Source organism: Dendronephthya gigantea, unplaced genomic scaffold (genome assembly GCF_004324835.1).
Source record: "Dendronephthya gigantea isolate DGI-Jeju-01 unplaced genomic scaffold, DenGig_1.0 000018F, whole genome shotgun sequence".
In the NCBI taxonomy this organism is placed as follows: domain Eukaryota; kingdom Metazoa; phylum Cnidaria; class Anthozoa; order Malacalcyonacea; family Nephtheidae; genus Dendronephthya; species Dendronephthya gigantea.
Genome location: NW_021163028.1, coordinates 464,570 through 484,764, shown reverse-complemented (window position 1 = coordinate 484,764; position 20,195 = coordinate 464,570). Strand labels below are relative to the sequence as shown.

Sequence of the window (20,195 nt, the reverse complement as noted above, 5' to 3'; positions counted from 1 at the left end):
ACACCATGATTTCAGTCCTCCTACGGTCAGAACAGAAAATATTTCTTGAACATCTTTCACTTTGTACAGTTGTTGAAGATACCCAAGACAAACATTAACCTCTTGGGATTGGCAGCCTTGTGGCGAACCTAAGATTCTTGCCACATTTCGAATTTGAGCAGCCTGGATCCGAAGTTCAATGGGTAAACTCGGGTCGCAGAAAACACTGGTGGCCTTCTTACGTGCACGACGGAAATAGCTTCTAGCGGAATTGTAGTCATCAATAGATTGGATTTTTGATGAGTCCAACGAGTTTACAAGAACAATGGCAGCACTGACCGGAGAATCAGTGTCTTTCAAGTTCGACCTTCGTTGATTCTCGTCTAAAGGATTCTGAAGAGAACGTCTTAGGTAAGAGACTCCTACTTGTAAATCATCAAGGACAATGTTCAAATGCTTACTTTCTTCCAAAGGTTTGCTTATAAATCGCCTGAAGGAAGAAGTGATTTGTCTTAAAACGATGAAACTTTCCAATATTACTTTGATTACCTCGATCATGTTGGAAAGCAACAAGGCATTCTGCCATCACCACGCATTCTGCTTAAAATACAGCTCATAAAACAGCGGGTGTCAGCATACTTCATTATATTCAAACATGAAACTTTACTAAATATAAGTTTTATCACCATATATATACATCCTGATATCGAACTAATCGAAGATTCCTAAATTAATCTGTTTATTGTAATGCAAAAAAGGTTGTCACCAGATGAAAACATTATTAGCGTGCAGGAATGACAGCTATTTCCCAAAAGTATCCCACGAAGCATAAGATTTGAATTAAATGAATTGATTGCCATTTCTTTCGAATAGTGATTCTGGCTGTGAACTTTTTTAGACCCTCTTGCCTCTTATTCCAGCGTATGTTATATAGAATCCTGAACTAATTATATGAATGCGATAGTAAGAATATATTTCACGAGTTGAAAGATGGAATGTTCCATTCCAAAATACTCTTTCCATTGCACGCATGAAAACAGCCATTATTTTCAGCTATACATAGCACTGAAATTTATTTTAAAAACTTCTCCATCATGTTGGAAACCAGACATTTTGGCATCAACAGGCAATCTGCTTTATACGCTCATTAGACAGCGGGTCGCCTGCGCACCTTAGAAATTCAGATGTGAAACATTACCAAATACGGGTTTGTATATGAATTCACCCATTTCAGTCTACAAAGTATAGTTGAATGACACATAGAAGCCATCTTACAGTATGTGAAGTCTTCCGTTAAGTGTCTGATGCTGTTAATCGTGTTTCGTGCAGTTACGTAACACTCTGAAAAACTTTCCTACATCGTCACATCGGCACTAAGGCCGAATACGACAGCAATTACAGTATACATGCTTTCATTAAAAACAATTTTTAAAAAAGTGAAAACATAAGGCGTGCTTAAGTTTTGTATGTTTCTATTATAGTATGAAGGCGAAGCATTTTGCGTGCACGCTTATATAAAGATTATAGATTTATTGCTTAAATAAAAAGCCGAAATAAATTATCTGGACTTGGAAATTGGTATCATAATTTAGTACATTCAATGTTATGACTCACTTTAACGTTCGTTTCTGTTTATACCTTGGCTTATTTGCGTATATGGTTGGGTTTGAATACGTAGTTGATATAAATAAAAAGGTATTGGTTAATTGATTTCCCACCAGTAAGTTTTTCAATTGTATTTCACATAATCGACATTCAATAGGCCGGAAATACCACAACAGCGTGTTTCAATAAAGATATCTAACATAAAATAAATTAAAACAGCAGATAATATGCGTGGGATGGTGTCCTCGAATATCTGTAGTTCTATACACATTTTTAAAAATTAAATAGAATTAACTATACACTTTCGTAGTAGTAGTAACGCATTTATTTTAACACGATAAGTTTACAGCGTAGCTGATGTGGTCGTGCATTTACATTATCCTAATTTATCCTAAGTCTATTCATCCTATTATGTTTCCGTATTTCACGTTTGAAATTATTCAAGTTATCTATAGCTCTTGTATTATTGTCCAATGAGTTGCAACACAGCGGCTTGATAGAAGATGGATTTTTTTAAATTATTACTTTTACTCTTGGTAGGCGGCCGTTATAGCAATTAGATGCTAGTATTAACAACCTGTTTAAGTACATATCTTTAAGCGATGTCGATTTACGTGAGTAAAAATTTCCACTGTTGGCGTCTGCCAGCTCAAATAATAAATAAGTCTGGCGGCTCTTACGTGTATTCGCTCTAATTCTCCAAAAAGTACGGCCCAACATGAACCCCATATTGTAAGACCATATGCAACTGAAGGCAATAGTACTTCAAAGTAAAAATTTGCCCTGGCCTCAGGTAAAAAATATAGAGATTTTAAAGGTTCACTTTCTGGGCGAACGACCTTGTTACTTCGTTAACATAAGCTTTCCACTTTAATTTGTTGTTTATTTGAAGACCCAAACTTTTTGATTTTTCGACTTGCTAAATACAATTATTTCCCAATCTGATCACTGGTAACGGCCCCATAAAATTAGTTCGACTGAGTATCATATATTCAGTTTTTCCAGGATGAGGTGTTAGGTGTTTATTGCAGCATACTTATATAGCTTAAATAGGACTTTATTTAGTGCTGCACAAACTAAATCATGGGTTGTCCCAATTACATAAATGGTGCATGAAGTCATCAGCATACATGAATATTTGCCCGTCATCGTTTTCCAGATATTTGGCAGATCATTAAAAAATAATGAAAACAGAATAGGGCCTAGCACTGACCACTGAGGCATTCCATATTTTAGTGGCATTGGCTTTGATTGGCATCCATTTACAATTGTTACTTCTTGTCAATCCAACAATCTAATTGTCAATCCAACACCACAAATCCCCTGAGATGCCAAAACTTTGTAATTTTTTCAATAGTATCGAATGAGATATAGAATCAAATGCTTTCTTGAAATCAACGAAAGCAATACCTACAACTTTATTTTCATCCAGTGCTCTTCTCCAATCTTCGTTCATCTTGATTAACAACAGTTCAGTGGAATGTCCTTTTTTTGTAAGCCCAGTGTCGTCGATTACTTAGATGATTTTGTACAATATGGGTTGTAATTGTTAAGGCAAAGCTTGATTCCAAAATTTTACTTGGCACGCAAAATAAAAAAAACCGGACGATAGTTTGTCATAATTCGTCATCCTTTTTAAAATAATGGTGTAACATTGACTGATTTCCACAATTGTGGGACACGACTAAGCGAAATATTAATCAAGAAAGGTTGACCCTGCAAAATTATACGTACTGAACGTGCAAAGCATAATGGGTTATTTTATAATCACTTATTTATGTGTGAACTTTGCTCTAATAACCAACTACGTATTTACTATTTAATGTACGCCCTTTGCATTATTGTGACATTAATTAATGTTGCAATTGCTTTCTGACTACTGAGTAAAACACACTAACACGAATTTGTGGTAGAATGGGTTGTCGGGTTGAAGTACTCCAGTAATAGTTATTTACAAAATTGTTTTACAATTGACCGATTACTTCCAGATAAAGTGACGACAGAACACGCGTTGGTCAAACATCGACGAGCATGAAGGGCGCGTCAAGTACCGTTTACGCACTCGTCAGACAACCGTCTGGGGTGATTCAGGGACTAGTTGCAGCGAAGTCGAGGTTGGCGAAGCAGGGTTTGACGATACTTCGTCTTGAGCTCGTCTCGGCACACATGGCCACCAACCTTGCCAGCAACGTAGAAGCAGCTTTGTATAAGGATTTCCAGTGTCGAGCATACATGGCTGGGTAGCTTATATAGATAGTACGGTCGCACTTCGCTGGATAAGGGGAGCAGGTGAGCATAAGCAGTTTGTCGCCAATCGAGTCCACAAGATTCAATCCTATCCACAGATCCATTGGCGTCACGTCACATCCCTACACAAGAGAATCCGGCGGACCTGGGTAGCCGAAGGGGAGAAGTTAAAGATGATAGGCTTTGGCGGAATGGAACGAATTGGCTCGCCGAAAAGGACCAGTGGCCCCAGATATCGTGGCCACAGGAACCAACGAAAGTTATGCGGAAACTAAGGTCGTTCGAAAAATCTTCGCTGCCGCTGTCGAAGTCATGAATGACAACTTTGATAACCTTTTGACGAAGTTGGACATGAGTAAGACATTATACGCGTGTGCGCGTGGGGATCAGCGAGTGAAAGGGCCCTTATTAACAGATGAAATCGAACAGCAACGCCTGTTCTGGGTCAAAAGAACCCAAGCTAGATGCGATTTAATCTTCAAGAGAATCTGGAAAACGTGTTAGAATGCCGCCCGATTCCCACTCATTCACCTCGAAGTTAGTCGAAGATGCGCACCGGCACCGACGTACACTGCACGGCGGAGTTGGATCGACAATGGCACGGGTGAAAGAGTTGTATCGGGTTCCTCGACTGCGACAACCAACCCGGAAAGTCAAAAAGCGTTGCTTCGGATGCCGGCGGTCGATGTTCGATGCTGTGGCACAACCACCGCCCGGGCTCCTTCCTTTACATCCAACAGAATGTAACCGGCCTTTCCAAGTCGTAGGCGTGGACTTTGCAGGGCCTATCAAGTATCAGAAAAGAACGAAGAAAGAAACAAAGTCATATATACTGCTGTATGCATGTGGCCTTTCGCGAACAGTCCACCTCGAGCTGTTACCTTCGTTGGAAACTAGAGAGAGTAAGTCCGGACAAAGTTTATTCCGATAATGCTAAAACGTCGGAGGCCGCAGCTAAATGACTGAAAACAACGCAGAAAGACGAGAAACTCGGCGATTTCCTTGCACCAAATAAAATCCGTTGGCAATTCAATCTAAGCCGCTCCCAGTTTGGAAGATTAATTGGACTGGTGAAAAGAGCTTTGAACAAAACGATTGGGAAAGGTTGTCTCAAATGGAATGAGCTCCAGGAAGTTTTACTTGATGTCGAGGTTTCACTAAATAGTAGGCCTCTCAGTTATGTCGAGGACGATGTAGCTTTGCCTACCACTGTCACCTAACTCTATGCTATTCGTCGGATCAACGTTTGCAACCAGAGCTTGAACTATACCATGTTGAAGAAGTATATTTGCGAAAACGTGCGAAAAGTATCTATTAAAGTGCGAAAACGTCATGTAGCGAAGGTGGACAATGTATCTTCGTGGCTTAAGAGAACGCTATAATCAGAAAACGAAGAACACCTCATTTACTGTAGTGGAAGGTGATGTAGCAATAATCTAGTCAGATGAACGAAGTAGAGGAAAATCCACTTTTAAAAGATTTGTGTGAGAAATCTTTCAAAATTCAAAACAAAACAAAACATAAATATCCAGTGATCCCCACAGTGTAAAACCCGTATATGTTTTCACATATAAATTCGTATGTTGTTTTGAAGTGAACCAGTGACATCTTATATATTTTCTAAATTTGACCCAAGATGACTGATGATGAGTTTAATTTTTCACATTTTAGCTCTAATTTAAATTCTCCCGCGTCCGGGACAATATACGGTTCTAGTTAATTGTCGAAAGGTGCACGACAGTACAAAGTGCAGAGACCAACATCTATTTGTCGGTGATATATTTTTGCAATTTGCTGTATTTAAATGTCATTTTATCTTATTCTTGCAAAAATCCGCCATTTGTAGGTGTTTTGGTAAACGATGACAAAAAACACTTCACACGCACAACCTCCCCACCATAACCTCCTCCCCAAATAGGCAATTTTTGAAAGGGGGTGGCCTATGAACGCTGTAAAAAGGCAGTATATATAACCCCCATTACAGTTTCAGTCGACCGAACGTTTTTGTTAATAAACATGTTAAAATGGCTTGTCTACAGGTCGATCATAACTCTGGTCAGCCGATTACTGAATTATCCGCGGACCTAAAAATGTGAATGCCCTACTCTCTTCTACAAGGTGACTAAAAAAATTTACGACGTATATATTGAATAATTTAATCCTTATATGCGGTATAAAAGATCTGGGGCCGGTTGTATCAAGCCCGTTTAGCTTAAACGGTGGATAAGTCAAATTTAAATAACACTCTTTCTCTGTTAGAAAGCTATATGAAGATGCGATTTCTATTGTCTGAACACGCTGTATAAAGGCTACCGTGATCTGGTAATAGGTTTTATATCTACTAACCTGATTAGGATATGAATAAACTCCGCCCTGTGCTCCGCGATAACCACATTCAACTCTTCATCAGAACTGAAACTCATCAGTTCGTCCCTGAAAGTCTTGTCTTCCATCAATCGATCCAAGCTTTCCTTATAAGGCATTAAATAGTTCAACTTGTATGCCATCAAACAGGCTATAGCGAGCTTCTGAATTTCTCCATCTTTTAAAGTTAACAACGTAAGATATATTTGTTTCATGGCTGGCTCTTGGTAAAGTTTGCTTGGATTTTTGAATAAACCAAAGAGAGTTAGACAGGCGCTTAATGTTTTCATTCGAACAGGACGGGCTGTCCTGAATTTATCTTGGGAACTTTTCTTATTTCCGGCTTTACCTACACTTCTGCTATAGTCAACGTCCGTTGTATTAATACAGGGGCCATTATTAATTTCCCTCGCAATCTCGAAATTATTAGAATCACTGGATTGCACTTTGGTATTCTGGTCGGCTTTGCTTGGATCATCGTCGGTATCTGTTGGATTGCTGTCATTTAGCTGATGTCCGATATCTCCAGAGTCATGTTCGGCAGTGTCCGTTTCATGCTCGGTATTTTTCGTTTCATCCTCGACATCGTTCGTATCATTGTCGGTTTCCGCTAGGTCACTTTCGATGCCAGTTATTTCATGGTCAACATCGTTGGGTGTATCTTTGCCTCTCGTCAAATCCTGGTAGGAAACTCTCCCTGCTTCATCAATGACAGAACACTCCTTCCTACACAAGAAATATTGCAAAATAAAATAGTGCAATTTATTAAAGAATAAGAGAGAACTTCCTAACATAACGGTATTATAAAAACTATTATAGAAAATTGAACAAAAGCTCAAAAGAAGCTGGTGAAGATTCAAAAGTGGCCCTGAAAAATCCTAGCTATTTTGGAAAGCTCAGACGACTAAACAAGCAGAAAAACGACTAAAAAAGTGACAAAAAGGACGAGACATCCGTAAAAAGGAAGCACGTTCCAAATTTTTAAAAAAATTGGTGTGTCTAAGACAACGGTCTGTTATTGTACAAGAATTCCGGAGAATGAAGACGGCAACATACAATTTTAGAAGATGCTAATTCAGTCCTCCGGCAGGAATCAAACGTACACCTCTGCGATTTGATCGCTAAGATCGTATGTTTCCGGAAAAACCGTCAACATTTAATTTATGTAATGCAGACGAAGGAAGAGCATTTACCAATCTATTAGTTGTATAAATATATTGTACAAGTTATTATAGTGTTAACGTAGTATAGGCGGGTGAATTGCTATAACCATACCTAACAAACTCCAGGAACAGCGGCACTACTTGACGCGAGCGTGCTTCCACTATCTGAGGAAACTTTGCCATACACTTCCACAGTAACAATCTGAAGTTGTGACGGTCAACTCTGTTGTCTTCTCTCGCCCCGATGCACATTGTCAGCTTTCTTTGAAAAAACACGCTCAGCGTCGTTTGTGATGCTGGGACATCCTGGTTTGAAACAGGCATAATAACGTTTTCCTCTAAAAAAAGTAATACACAGGACAATGATTTGTGCGAAAATCAATTTAAACAATTTAAATCTATAGATTGACAGGCAGGGGTGCAGCGAATGAGTCATACGGTATTCATGATATTGACTAACTTTTATAATGAAAATGTTCAACTCTCTGATCTTCACATTTTTCAAATTCTAAGCCAGGCCTCCTAAATAGCCGATTTTGGGAGTGACTTGATAATATTCAGTACTTGTAAGCCAGTACTTGTTGCATAATCATTAAATTCGCTCGAATTAAATGCGGTGGTTCTCTGACCGACAACAAAGCGATTTGGCGATTTTGTCACACCCCCTTACTGCACCGCCCCCCTCCCCCGCCGTTACCACGTGAAAGCTGCGTGTTGATTACCTGAATCTGTTGGGTCTCGGGCAAGATAGTCATGAAACACTTTCCAAAACGTCATTTTGTTCTCTTCAACAGCATAGGTGGAAATGAGGGTCATAATGGGTTCCCACATGGTGCTGAGGTTCAAGTACAGCATAGCAATTAAATATCGTAATGGTCCTTCTCTGATTACGTCGGGCGCTTGGCGCGTGTTCGAGTAAACCAGCTTTTGTAGAAAGATCAATTTTCGACGGTATTCGTGAAAGGTAAGCGGCACAAGTTCGGCTTCGAGGCAATCACCGAAAACGTCGCATTTTACTCCGTGACTTTCTGTATCCTAAAATTATAGGTAAATTTTCAAACCAAATATTACTTATACTGAAATTTCCCTTGACACTAAGAAGCCTCTTTCAATAAAAGTTTATGATAATTAAAGAAGAATCCTGTTTGTCGTAAAATACTATAACTTGGATATGGATATAATGGATATGTCTCACTATAACTGGGCCTCGTCCCTATACAAACTGCATCATTTGAGCTTAGTTAATTTAGGCTTTATAATTATGGTTAAATCCATAAAATATCATTTATTTCTACAATTCATACGAACCATGCTAGTGTCCATGTCCAACGGCTCAAACGTTGTAAGAATTTTCAACGTCAATAGTCGGACCAGCCGTGCGTGTGACGCAAGATTCTTCTCAACACAACCGTACACTTCAACGAACTTCTTAGCGTCCAAGATCAACTGTGACATTTGTTCTTTGATAACGGAGAGATAAACATGGAACCCTTGAAGTACGTGAACATCACTCGAATAATTCCTAAATAAGATTATTTTTTCGTTGTTACATCTCCTAAAAGACTTGGACATATAAAGATGATGGAATGAAAATTACATGGGTTAACTTTTAACAAGATTTTATTTGTAGAAATATTTGCTAGACATTCTCTTTTCATTTGCCCACATAAAGGGTGTCCCATGCAAATTTTTGTACTTAGCATTGCACTTCGCATATAGTTAATCCTCACAGGCAAAAATTCGTGAACAAGTCATTCAAATTTTAACAATAGGTGGTTTCAATAGTTTTGATTTCCATGTTTTTTTTTGGAGACACCCTGTATTTCACAAATGTGAATGCACAGCTGCATATAATTAGATGTTGCACCTGCATAATTAGTTGCTGTTCCATAAACCAAAATTTCGAATTAAAATACCGTGTTGACAATGTGTATCTAGGGTGCAATGCCGTGGCATGTTTACCTTAGAGTATCCAAGACAAAGTTGTATGATAGTGTTTCCTCCAAAGGGACACCATGAAACTTGCACGAGAGGGCAATACATGCCACACAGCGAGAGAGCAAAAACAAGACTTTGGTTTTGTCACTTGTGCATTGCACTACCTCGCTTAGACGGTTAAACAGTTTTTGCAGAGAACATAGTATTGTATTAATCGAGAGAGGTCTAAAAAGGGCAGAAACGAAACTTCATTATAAAGCATTCAGGTTTCACAGACAGATTACCGCATGATACTAGCACCATGGTACTAGCACCATAAATGACAGAGTAAGGTCCAATATATATTATGCATAATGACGTAACACGCCGTGATGCTTGCAGGGAATTCTAGCCTTAGTAGTCACGGCGGGAAATTTAAACTTTATAACTGTGATTATTAAGACCAGAATTCCTTGCAGGCGTCACGGCTTGTTACGTCATAGTTAATACATAAGGTCCACTGTCTGTGTTATATGTAAGTTATCAACAGAAAACATAAAATTGTTGATCATAGATTACCGTATAAATGGTAGAACCACAAGACACGCCCATATTGTTTCACATTCAGCAGACACCTCACATTCGAACTTTAGCAAACCTTTCCACCAATTTGTGCTTTTCTTGGCCGCCATCTTGGAAAAAAATATTGTAGTTATTTCTTCCTCACAAACACTGTCAGAATAGCCTTCTTCAAACGACATGCCTTTCAAAACCATTTCCGAGAACATGAGAAGAATTTCGTTTCGTTGTTGTTGGTCTAATGATCCAGAGAGCATCAGTTCCTCGAAGTAATCAATAAGTTTTGGTCGAACAAATTCATCAAATTTCGGCCATTGACTAAGGCTTCGGCAAAACACACATATGTTGGCAACGGAGAAGTGATTAGACGCAAAAACTAAACTCAGGAGTTCAGTTTCTTCCCTGGTCTCGACTTTTTCGCTGTTCAGTAAAAGTGACGAGGCAAGTTTCAAAATGGCGGAGATTGAAGACGACGATGTTGTGTTGGACTTTATTAGGCTGACGACACACTGCAAGAGAGAAGGTGAAAACTGGATAAGAAAAAAAAGGTATAAACATGGAGTAGAGAACGAGCCCATGAAATGTTCCTGATTTCGGATCTTTATACCGTGCAGTCAGACTGCAATCAATTTAAAAAGAGAGAGTTTAGTTTTAATCGATTTCTTGCGTAAAATGAAATAAAATTCCCGCCTTATGTCGAAACGTAAGTGACAATTATCACGAGATTGGTTTATATTGCAATGATGTATTTTAAAGCATTGTGTTTTTAAATACAGTACTTTAAAATGTATTGTTATGTTGTTAAAATATTGTTAACATTGACAAAGTTCAAACCTTTTGTAACTGCGATGCATCAGATATCAAATATCCTTGTTTGTATTCTGCCCAAAATTCAGTCAATTGAACCAAATACTTTAACTTTTCAGATTCAACATAATTCAGGTCATTCGCTTCGAGCAAGGTATCAATAGCAGTAACTAAACAATCCCATATCACTTGGCTGTGCTCACTATTCGTGTACTTGGCCATTTCATCAAACATACATACAAATACTTGAAAAATCTAGAATAATAAATTCAAAGGATTAACCTATGTTGTTCATAATGAAGAATCAAGAGTTCTCTATTAAGACAAGTTAAGTGCGTAGTGCCTAAGGCTAAGTGGGTTCAGGATCGTAAAAGCATCTTTAAAACTCCATTACGTTGTCCTTAGGCTTAGCATCGCCATATTTATCAAATTCTTGTCAGTACAAGACGCATTTAAAATATTATTAGTATAAAACCGCATTCAGGACCGAAACTAAAACGATATTCAGTTCCGCCCGTTCCCTGCATGCATCAGTTGTGAATTTGATTTTTTTGTGCCGATTACCAAAGTGAAATATTGGCCGTAACGAACGTCAGGAAAAGGGAACACTAAAATTCCGAGGAAACACCACAGGAGAGCTGGGATATAGGTGAGACGAAAAAATACTTTTAGGGCAGTTAATACAGAACAATGCGCCAGCTCCGGTCGCTCAAAATCAACCATAGGCATAGAAAACATATTTGAAATTGAGTAGGCTTGTTAAATTTTAGTTGTCTCTTTTGAACACTGTCACTGACTTTGAATAAAAATGGTAGATGCAAACTTTCATGATATAAACGCGGATAACTGGTTTGTGGTATTTGTTTTGCAGTACATGGACAACATGCAGTGTTCGCCACTTCGCATAGTTCCTTTTTATTGCTGTTTTTACATTACATTACATCGTATAATTACTGACTGCGCAAAAAGTGTGGTTCGTGTTACGAGGCTTTGTGGGGACACACAAAGTGCTACAGAACTTCTGTAGAGGGTGTGTAAAAAAATGGTAAACTAATTTCAGTACGCTGTTGTGCGTAAACTGCTTTATAAACAAGTGTAAGTTTTTGATATTATGATAGATCAGCCTTTTTGCTGTCGAATGACATCTTTTTTGTACCATAGGCATAGTCCATATGGGGAAGAAATAAGCAAATATGACTTCGCTCAAAAATCATGACGGAAATCGCTCATGAAAATCATGACGGAAATAAAAAGACTATTGAAATTCAACACTCATGCCTAGTTAATCGTTCTAACTATCGTTTAACAAAAGCCAGGCTTGACATTTGTGTGATTAATTGCTTTTTCTCTTGTTCAGATTAAAGCAGAAGTGGAAATTTTCACCAAAGTATTTCAACAAACCCATATCAAATCATTTAATCTCCATTTGTTACAAAATCTTACCACCACAAAAATCCAATCAAGTAATATCTGCACAATAGCCCGCTTAAATTAGGTGACCATTTTTTTATATAACATTAAGAATTCAAGTAATTTCATTGGTGGAGAGCCATGATCTATAAGAGAACAGACGCACGGAAAACCCACGGAATGACCTCACAGATAATTTTAGTGAATTTACTGATCAGCCATCGTTTTATTTTGTCAGCCAATCACATTTTAGTATGTGTCCTAAGCTAGCCAATAGTCAATCATATAGATCATGTAGGCCTGATATCTGAAAAATTTCTACTTTGACAATTTTGCAAGTTTTGGGGAAACTATATGACTGTTTATAGTTTCGGTTTTATTATATAAAACAAATAGATAACATTGAACCATTGTCTGTTCAGTTATAGATACACAGTATGACATCATTTGTGATAAGAAGAAAACAAAGTGGCCACAAGCAGGCGGGCAAGTGGTCATTTTTGTTCTTATCACAAATCACCTCATACTGTATATCTATAACTGAGCAGACAAGGTTTCAATGTTATCTATTTGTTAATAATAACATAACCAAAACCCACTTTTACAAATCTTTGCCAGGTAATTTTACAAATCTTTGCCAGGTAATCAGTAAGATACGGTAACTCTGACATTATTAGGTCATGCAATTCTTACCTTATCCCCCTGCTCTAATGTCTGGTCAATCTCAGAGTCAGGTGCAAGCTTACTCAACAAAATAGTAATAACATTTTCTGAACATGAATGGAACTGATTTTGAATGCCACGAACGGTTTCTGCAAATAACCTTCCAACACCTGGCAATATCTGCGGGGACTTCAGGACATGATTGAAAATGTAGTCAAGTAAGTCAGGTAAATTTTTGGACTTTCTAATAAGAAAGGCAAAACTCTCTGCGGCAAATCTATGTATATGTCCAGCTTGATTACCACTTAATAATGGGCTGTATGATCTGTCAACATAAATAAAAAAGTACATTAGATCAGTAATAAGCAACAGAGAAAAAAGCTCTATATAAGTCAATCACAAAATCATAACGTTTCGACTTTAATATCTTTCTCAAGATATTACCTTTCTTTCAACTTGAGAAAAATATTAAAGTCGAAACGTTATGATTTTGTGATTGCCTAGTGACTTGACTATATATATTACTTGACTGTGACAGGTTAATTTCAATGCAGTAATCTTAAACAACAGTGCAAAAATCTGTAATCACAGTGAAAAATTATATATATGTGTATATTATCAAATCAAATTATATATATATTATTAATAAGTAATAGCATGGTTTCTCATGAAATTTGAATATAACAGGCACTTGTGAGTTTTTCAAAGGCCTCAAATAGCACTCGTCCTTCAGACTCGTGCTATTTTGAGGTCTTTGAGAAACTTGCTTGTGCGTGTTATATCCAAATTGCACTCAAAACCATGCTATTACCTATACTAATAGCAATAAAATTGATGTATGCTGTACCATCAGGTGACCGGACACAAAGGAACTGCTGGGAATTCCAAAGCACAAAGTACAAGATTGTGAGGAAGACACCTGAAGAAAGTCTTATGCCTGTATTCTAACAGCTCACTCAAACTTATCAAGTGGGAGTTCATAATCTTCTCATGAAGTTTCCATGGTGGAATTTTCAGTCGGATAGGGTTTTGAGTTTCAGTGTTTTACCTTAAATTTTTCCGCAAATTGAGAAAGAACTTTTTCACTGGCCAGCATTGACAAAATTTACATGTCACACTCAATGAGTGTAAGTGTGAGTGAGTTTTTTGAATACAGCCTATAACCAGCTTTCATCATTTGAGTCTTAGCCTATAACCAGCTATATATAGCTACAAGAAGTCTAGTTCTATGTGAAACATGATTTCATATCAGTGATATAACTACCTGAACAGCAATTTGAGATCTTTAACAAGATATCTCCACTGAAATTTGAACAGATAGGCTAGAGTCTTGAAGCAATCTTCGATCTTTTGAGCGTCTTTCGTATCCAAATGTCCAGCGATCGCCTTCAAAAACTGCATAAAATACTGGCTAAAATCTCCCTGCAAATCCCTTGATAATTCAATACATAATTCCAACAATGCATCCAAAGCTAAGGACTCGTTCTTTCGTAAATATCGCAAGAGAATTTCGATTATATCCTTCTGATGGTATACTAAAAGCGACAGGCTCTTAACTAAACTGTTAACCTCTTTATAAAACGATTGGAAATCGAGGGAGCAATTTAGCTCAGTCCATTTCGCCAAACCCTGCTGAAAAAATGTGTCGGAATCTTCGGGAATTTCTGACGTTTTTTCGATCTTATGCACAACATCAATGCGTAGTTTAGAAATTCGTTCAGTGAATGACACAAATTTAAACAGATTCGTCGATCTGCCCATTCTAAATCGAACAAATTCACGCTTCTATCTTTGAATAGGTCGCTGAATACACGTTGTTTATCAATTTTGATACTTTCAAAATTTTTAAACAGAGTTACACGACACGTGCTCTTGATGAAATACTTTATCTAACCTTCATTATAATAAGCCAGTGAACCCTATGTATATCTGGAGTAATAACGCCAAAACATTTTCTCTCTTTTTTAAATAAAAAGAAATTAATAATTTATTATTAGTACTAGGGAAATTTACAATAATCGATCATGCATTAAAACGAAGTTCTACAGACTAATTTAATAGTTCTGCAGACTATTTACAGAAACAACTTAACTAGACTACTCGCTAATATTTGAGTTCCATTCAGACAACGTAATGTCTTTAGTCGATGTGATGACGCACTCCTCCAACTTGGACTGCCACGAACACACACCACGCGAGCTCTAATCAAAGCAAAGCATAGCAAAGGCGATCTTTCGTCGTAACCTGCTAACCAGCATAGATGGAGAATGATTCTTCTTGTCAGCCAGCTTCGCACCCAGGAAGGAGAGACAATGTTGGGTCTCTCTACCGCATCCGCCAAAGGCGCTGAAGACGACTGGTGTGACCTCTCGCAGCAATATCCACTCTAGCGCCATCGGCTGATCGCATCGATAACGCATGCACTGGATTGCATCAAAGAACTCACGCTTGGTCAAGATGAAACCCTCATCAGCAAGTGGCAGAGCTGTTAGCCAAGCTGAGGTCATTTGCTCGAATCTGCTCTTCACTCATGCTCGATCTCAAGTTCTGTAGCAGCAACGATTACGAGTCCTAGCTTGACGTTGTTTTGCAATCTCACGACGAAGATCGGGGATGGACAACGCCAAAAATCGCTGATTCGGTAAGTGGGAACCCAACCAGGAACCCCAAGGTAATGAACAAAAAGGGATATTTAAGGAAGAGGAAGAAAGCGAGTCTTTTATATGTAAGATTTTTCCTTACACTGAAGACTCTCTTTAATACTGAATATTGCATATTAAGGAGTTGAGGTTTTAATAGTGAGCTACGAGGTTGAGTGAGCTTAAGCAAGTGACGCCGGGTTTTGACAACACAAACGGCATGAGTAAAGTCAAAACTCAAAAGACTTTTCCCGCACTGCCACATGAATACTTCGATGCACCTCACCTATAGAGCAGTGCTATCGATATTATATATCGGAGAGTGGCATAGGACGTAGTAAAGAAGTGAGATGAAGTGCTTTTACAAGTACTCTCATTTTATTCGCTCTCATCCCGGAAATTCTACAAACAGTCAAGTTTTGTAGAGCCAATCAAATCTCGTGTAACATCAGACTTTCCGCGTTTGACGTCATTATAAGAAAGGTCTTTTGTTAGAGTTTGAATGCCTAAGTAAAGCACTCTGTTGGGAACCACAAGTACCGTATATAAATGTTTGCCATAAGCATTTTTTTGCATGATGCAGTAAAATTTGTTTGTACGTAAAAATATTTATTAAAAATATTTACAATTTACAAATATGGATAACAATATTTAAATGTGCATCTCAAGCACCATGTCCCACTTCTCTAGCAACAAAAAGCATTGTTCGCCGGTACATATCATTCACTTCCCTTCGAATGAAGGCAGGCTGCACTCTTAAGGCATCAAATTCTTTGTGTATCGTCTGGCGCAACTCGTTCATATTTTGCAGTGGAGTTAAAAACACTTTATCTTTGATATATCCCCACTAAAAGGTGGATGGTGTCAAATCAGGTGAGCGCGGTGGCCACTCAACATCATGAGCTAATCCTATGATGTGATGATTGCCAAACACATCGTTAAGACGATCTCGCACCGCAATAAGGCGATAAGGTGGAGCACCATCTTGAACCCAGCATAGATTAACAAACCTTCGTAACCTTCCTTCCCTCGAAAAGCCTGTTTTGTTATAGTTCCATACATTCAGAGAATTGCAAAACCAATCAGGAGGATCCCGAATAATTGTGGTATAAAAATGGCCTTATATTTTGGTATAAAAATGGACATTTTTTCGCGAAACCCAAGGATCGCGTAGCGACTAAACAGAAAACTCATGCTGTATACTCTATGTGGTGATTGCGAGAAAGAATATCTAGGTGAAACAAAACGCCAGTTCGGCACACGTTTAAAAGAACATCAAAAAGCCGTTTCGAACTTAGATGGTTCAAAATAATCCTTGGCGGAACACGTGTGTCAAACTAACCATAACAGTGCGTTGAATCATTCAAAAGTCATTACCACTAATGACCATCGTTAGGGACAAAGGCGTTGTTTGGAAGCCTGGCATATTAAGGTCTTTGTGCCCTCAATAGGGATGACGGAAGCTATTTGCCAAAAGAACATTTACATCAGATTGATAGATGACGTCATTTTGAGAGTATACAGGGTATCTAAACAAACGAAAACTATTGGAATCACCCATCACAATGTAATCGTTAGAGTTTGAATGCCTAAGCACTCTGTTGGGATAATATAACAATAAATACTCGTTGTTTGGCGGTCAGCTGTACCATCTTTCGAGGCAATAAAAAGGCTAATTTAAATTTAATCATATTCACAATTTCAAATTTTTCGTATTTAGCATTTTATAAGTTGCATTAAATCCCCACGGGCTAAAATTCGTGAACACGGCATTCAAATTTTAACAATGAGTGATTTCAATAGTTTTCGGTTTTTTTGAGACACCCTGTATAAAGAAATGAGTTTCAATATCAGATCACCCCTACTAAAGGCACTTGACCGGAGTGAAGAAACGTTGCGTCGTGAAAGTTAATCTTTGTGTTGGTGATTACTTTCATTTATTAAAACCAGAGTAGCGATAATTGCGATGAATGCCCAAAACTATTGAAATCTCCTTTTGTTAAAATTTGAACGACTTGTTCACGAATTTCTGCCCGTGAGGATTAACACAACTTACAAAATGCTAAATAGGCTTTCGGCCACGCCGGCACAAACAAAAGTCTCACCGCGCCTCTCACAGTTATCCACGGTTATTTGTAAAGCGAATAAAAGCGTATTGTTATACAATAAAAGTCATTTGTGGGTATGCAAACAAATTGTACTGCCATGCTGGCCCACATGCATAAAAATGCCTACGTCGAACATGTATTTATACACTTGCATGTGGGTCCCAACAGGGTGCTTAGGCATTCAAACTGACAAACTCTGGCCATTACATTCAGTTATGGGTGATTTCAATGGTTTTGGTTTTTATTGGGACACCCTGTGTATGCAGCTTTATTGTTAGGGATATTGCAAAGGCCAAAAATACTCCTTAAAAATTTTAAAACAACTTCTATGGCCGGCAAGACAAATTTCTAGTTTATAGCTATATAATTTTCCAAACAAGACTTAAAAAATAGCGTTAGCGGTTACTACACTCGAAACCAGTTCTCTGGACAGCTTATTCCAGCATTTTTCGAAATGTTGGCGACAGTCTCAATATTTTGCCACACGATTTTACGCTTCCTATTTTTGATTTCGCGGCCAATATCTCGGTGATAATCCTCCAGGATTGTCATACAGTATTTTTCTAATTTACCCGTACATGGGGTCTGACCTGCTTCAATTCTTACATAGTGGGAATCATGGTTGAAAAGCATGAGCAGATCTTTCATGTCTGATGCACTGTGATTCTTACACATCTCTGGCCGATTTCCCGCCGCTATTTGTGATTGACAGAAACTAATTCGAGGAACACGTCGAAGGTGATTTGGGATCTGGACACCATGACCTCCTGTGTGCGGTTGGCCAAGAACACTTTTTGTGTATTTGGGTTCCAATTTGCGTCCATTTGGTAAAAATTTGTTATATTCCGCCAGGTCTTCACAAACCTCAAGGCTCCAGTCATATCTCCCTCTTTCAAAATACCAGGCATAACTCAAAATTACACTCACTGGAGAGAGATATCCAGTGTCTGTGTGATAGAATCTTTTAAAGGCTTCTTCAAAGTTGGTCGTCTTGAATCTTTTGAGTATGTGACTCCTGCAGTGCGTTACCGTATCGCGGTAAAAATACACAGGGAAATATGTCATAAAGTCAGCAATCATTGGAAACCCGATGGCCAGCTGCGTTGTTTTTGCCCAGGATCTGACCCAACCGTATCTTTTTGTATTACAACAAGAGCCTACAACACGGACCTTTGTTGCGTTAAGAATAGTGGATTGTTTCACCGGAATCAATAAACTGGCGTCATTATCCATCCATGCGATTATCGAGTCATTCGTAAATTTATCAATGAAGAAACTGCTCCAGAGCTGGCGGTTGTAGCCAGGACTCTTGAGTCGACGTGGAAAATCTAAAACTGTCTTGTCCTTAGGTAATGGTTCGTATTTAACTTCCATATTGTAGTCAGGGAAATATTGTCTGGTCTGTTGTTCTAGTTGCTTGCCGAACTCGTGATCTTCTTGTGACTCTTCATCAAGTGCGACCACAATTTTTCCCAATGAAGGAGGCCAAAATACAACAACTGGCTTGAAGAAAATACAGTAAAAACGAGTCCTGTGGTCCATTCTGCCAGACATCCTCACAAATAATGAAATATTACCGGAAAAATTGGAAAATAACGAAACATTTGGGAAAATGATTTCATCATTTTGAGTGAAATATTCGGCGGAATAAGTCGTAGTTATTGCACTATAAAAATATACGTAAATGAGCAGAACGATGGCGATTACAATAAGAATAAAAACATTCTGGTTTACATATCGAAACCTCATTTTAAAATGCTAGCAGAGATACATGGCTTCGTCAAAGCAACAGCGAACCACAACCAATACGTTTGCTATTATGTTATGTTTACCGTATGCAATTATATATTCATTGTGGAAGTGGACGAGGACGAGAGACTAATTTCCATAAAAAGTGTCTTCGTGCTCTGGCCAAAATCATACTATGGCGCTTTTTTGGGTTCAAAATACGAAGATGTAAATTCGATGAATGTATAAGATGCGATGAATGTGTACGATGCGCATTTGGATGTTAGATTTGTTTTTCGTTTCAGTAGAAGGCTTTCTTCACTCTTTCCTTTCAAAGATATAGTCCCTAAGTACCTGAGATCTGGTGTAGTTTATTTATTTAAGAGTCGGTGCTGTTCCGCGTCGTACGTGGGTCAAACCACGCGTCATGACATTTACATACCAGAATATCAGAGCACTTGGGAATATCATCTATCACTGGTAAACAGACCCCAAGCCCTATTATGTCCAGTATACATTCGCACTTAGAGGCTTACGGACACTCGGCTAGCTTTGACGAATTTAGAATCCTCTCTTCCTCATCTGACTCTTATGAGCTTATGATACATGAGAGTCTCCTCATCAAGGCAACTCTATCCCCCTCAATTTATTTTAGTGCTTACTTCGTAATTCGTATTGTCATCGTGTCGTGACGTCTCTGTCCCTTGTCGTCTCATGTACTGTTTGTCTTTACTTTGTCCTGGTTATCACCCTTTGTAAATTGATTGTAAATATATTACTAATCTAAATATTCAAATTATCATGTAATTAATCATTTAGTCTGAAGATGTCTTGAGTTAAGACAAAACGTCACAATTAAATATATTTTTACTATTCTCAAATGGTTTAAAATGTCTTTTATGGCTTTAGTGAAAGCACTATGTTGGGCTTTAATATTTATATTTCGAATGTGTAAGAATTAGTCAATACCAATAATTCGGTAAACA

General features: G+C 38.1%; 2 protein-coding genes across 2 annotated transcripts in view; both read right to left on the bottom strand.

Moving 5' to 3' along the window:
- LOC114520778 (small subunit processome component 20 homolog) overlaps window positions 1-14,548 on the bottom strand; it is a 121,104-nt gene extending 106,556 nt beyond the window's left edge. Inside the window, exons 1-9 of the mRNA XM_028541111.1 lie at window positions 13,999-14,548; window positions 12,765-13,059; window positions 10,689-10,916; window positions 9,855-10,363; window positions 9,321-9,521; window positions 8,667-8,880; window positions 8,081-8,393; window positions 7,471-7,696; window positions 6,178-6,921 (exon numbers count right to left, since the gene is read on the bottom strand). Coding sequence (XP_028396912.1) covers window positions 6,178-6,921; window positions 7,471-7,696; window positions 8,081-8,393; window positions 8,667-8,880; window positions 9,321-9,521; window positions 9,855-10,363; window positions 10,689-10,916; window positions 12,765-13,059; window positions 13,999-14,495 — 3,227 coding nt within the window. The 5' untranslated portion in view covers window positions 14,496-14,548. The remainder of the gene's footprint in view (window positions 1-6,177; window positions 6,922-7,470; window positions 7,697-8,080; window positions 8,394-8,666; window positions 8,881-9,320; window positions 9,522-9,854; window positions 10,364-10,688; window positions 10,917-12,764; window positions 13,060-13,998) is intronic.
- Window positions 14,549-17,200: 2,652 nt separating this feature from the next.
- Window positions 17,201-19,437, bottom strand: LOC114520961. The gene has a single exon (XM_028541322.1). It carries the CDS (start codon window positions 19,228-19,230, stop codon window positions 17,887-17,889), a length of 1,344 nt encoding a protein of 447 aa, XP_028397123.1. The 5' UTR covers window positions 19,231-19,437; the 3' UTR covers window positions 17,201-17,886.
- Window positions 19,438-20,195: the final 758 nt, after the last annotated feature.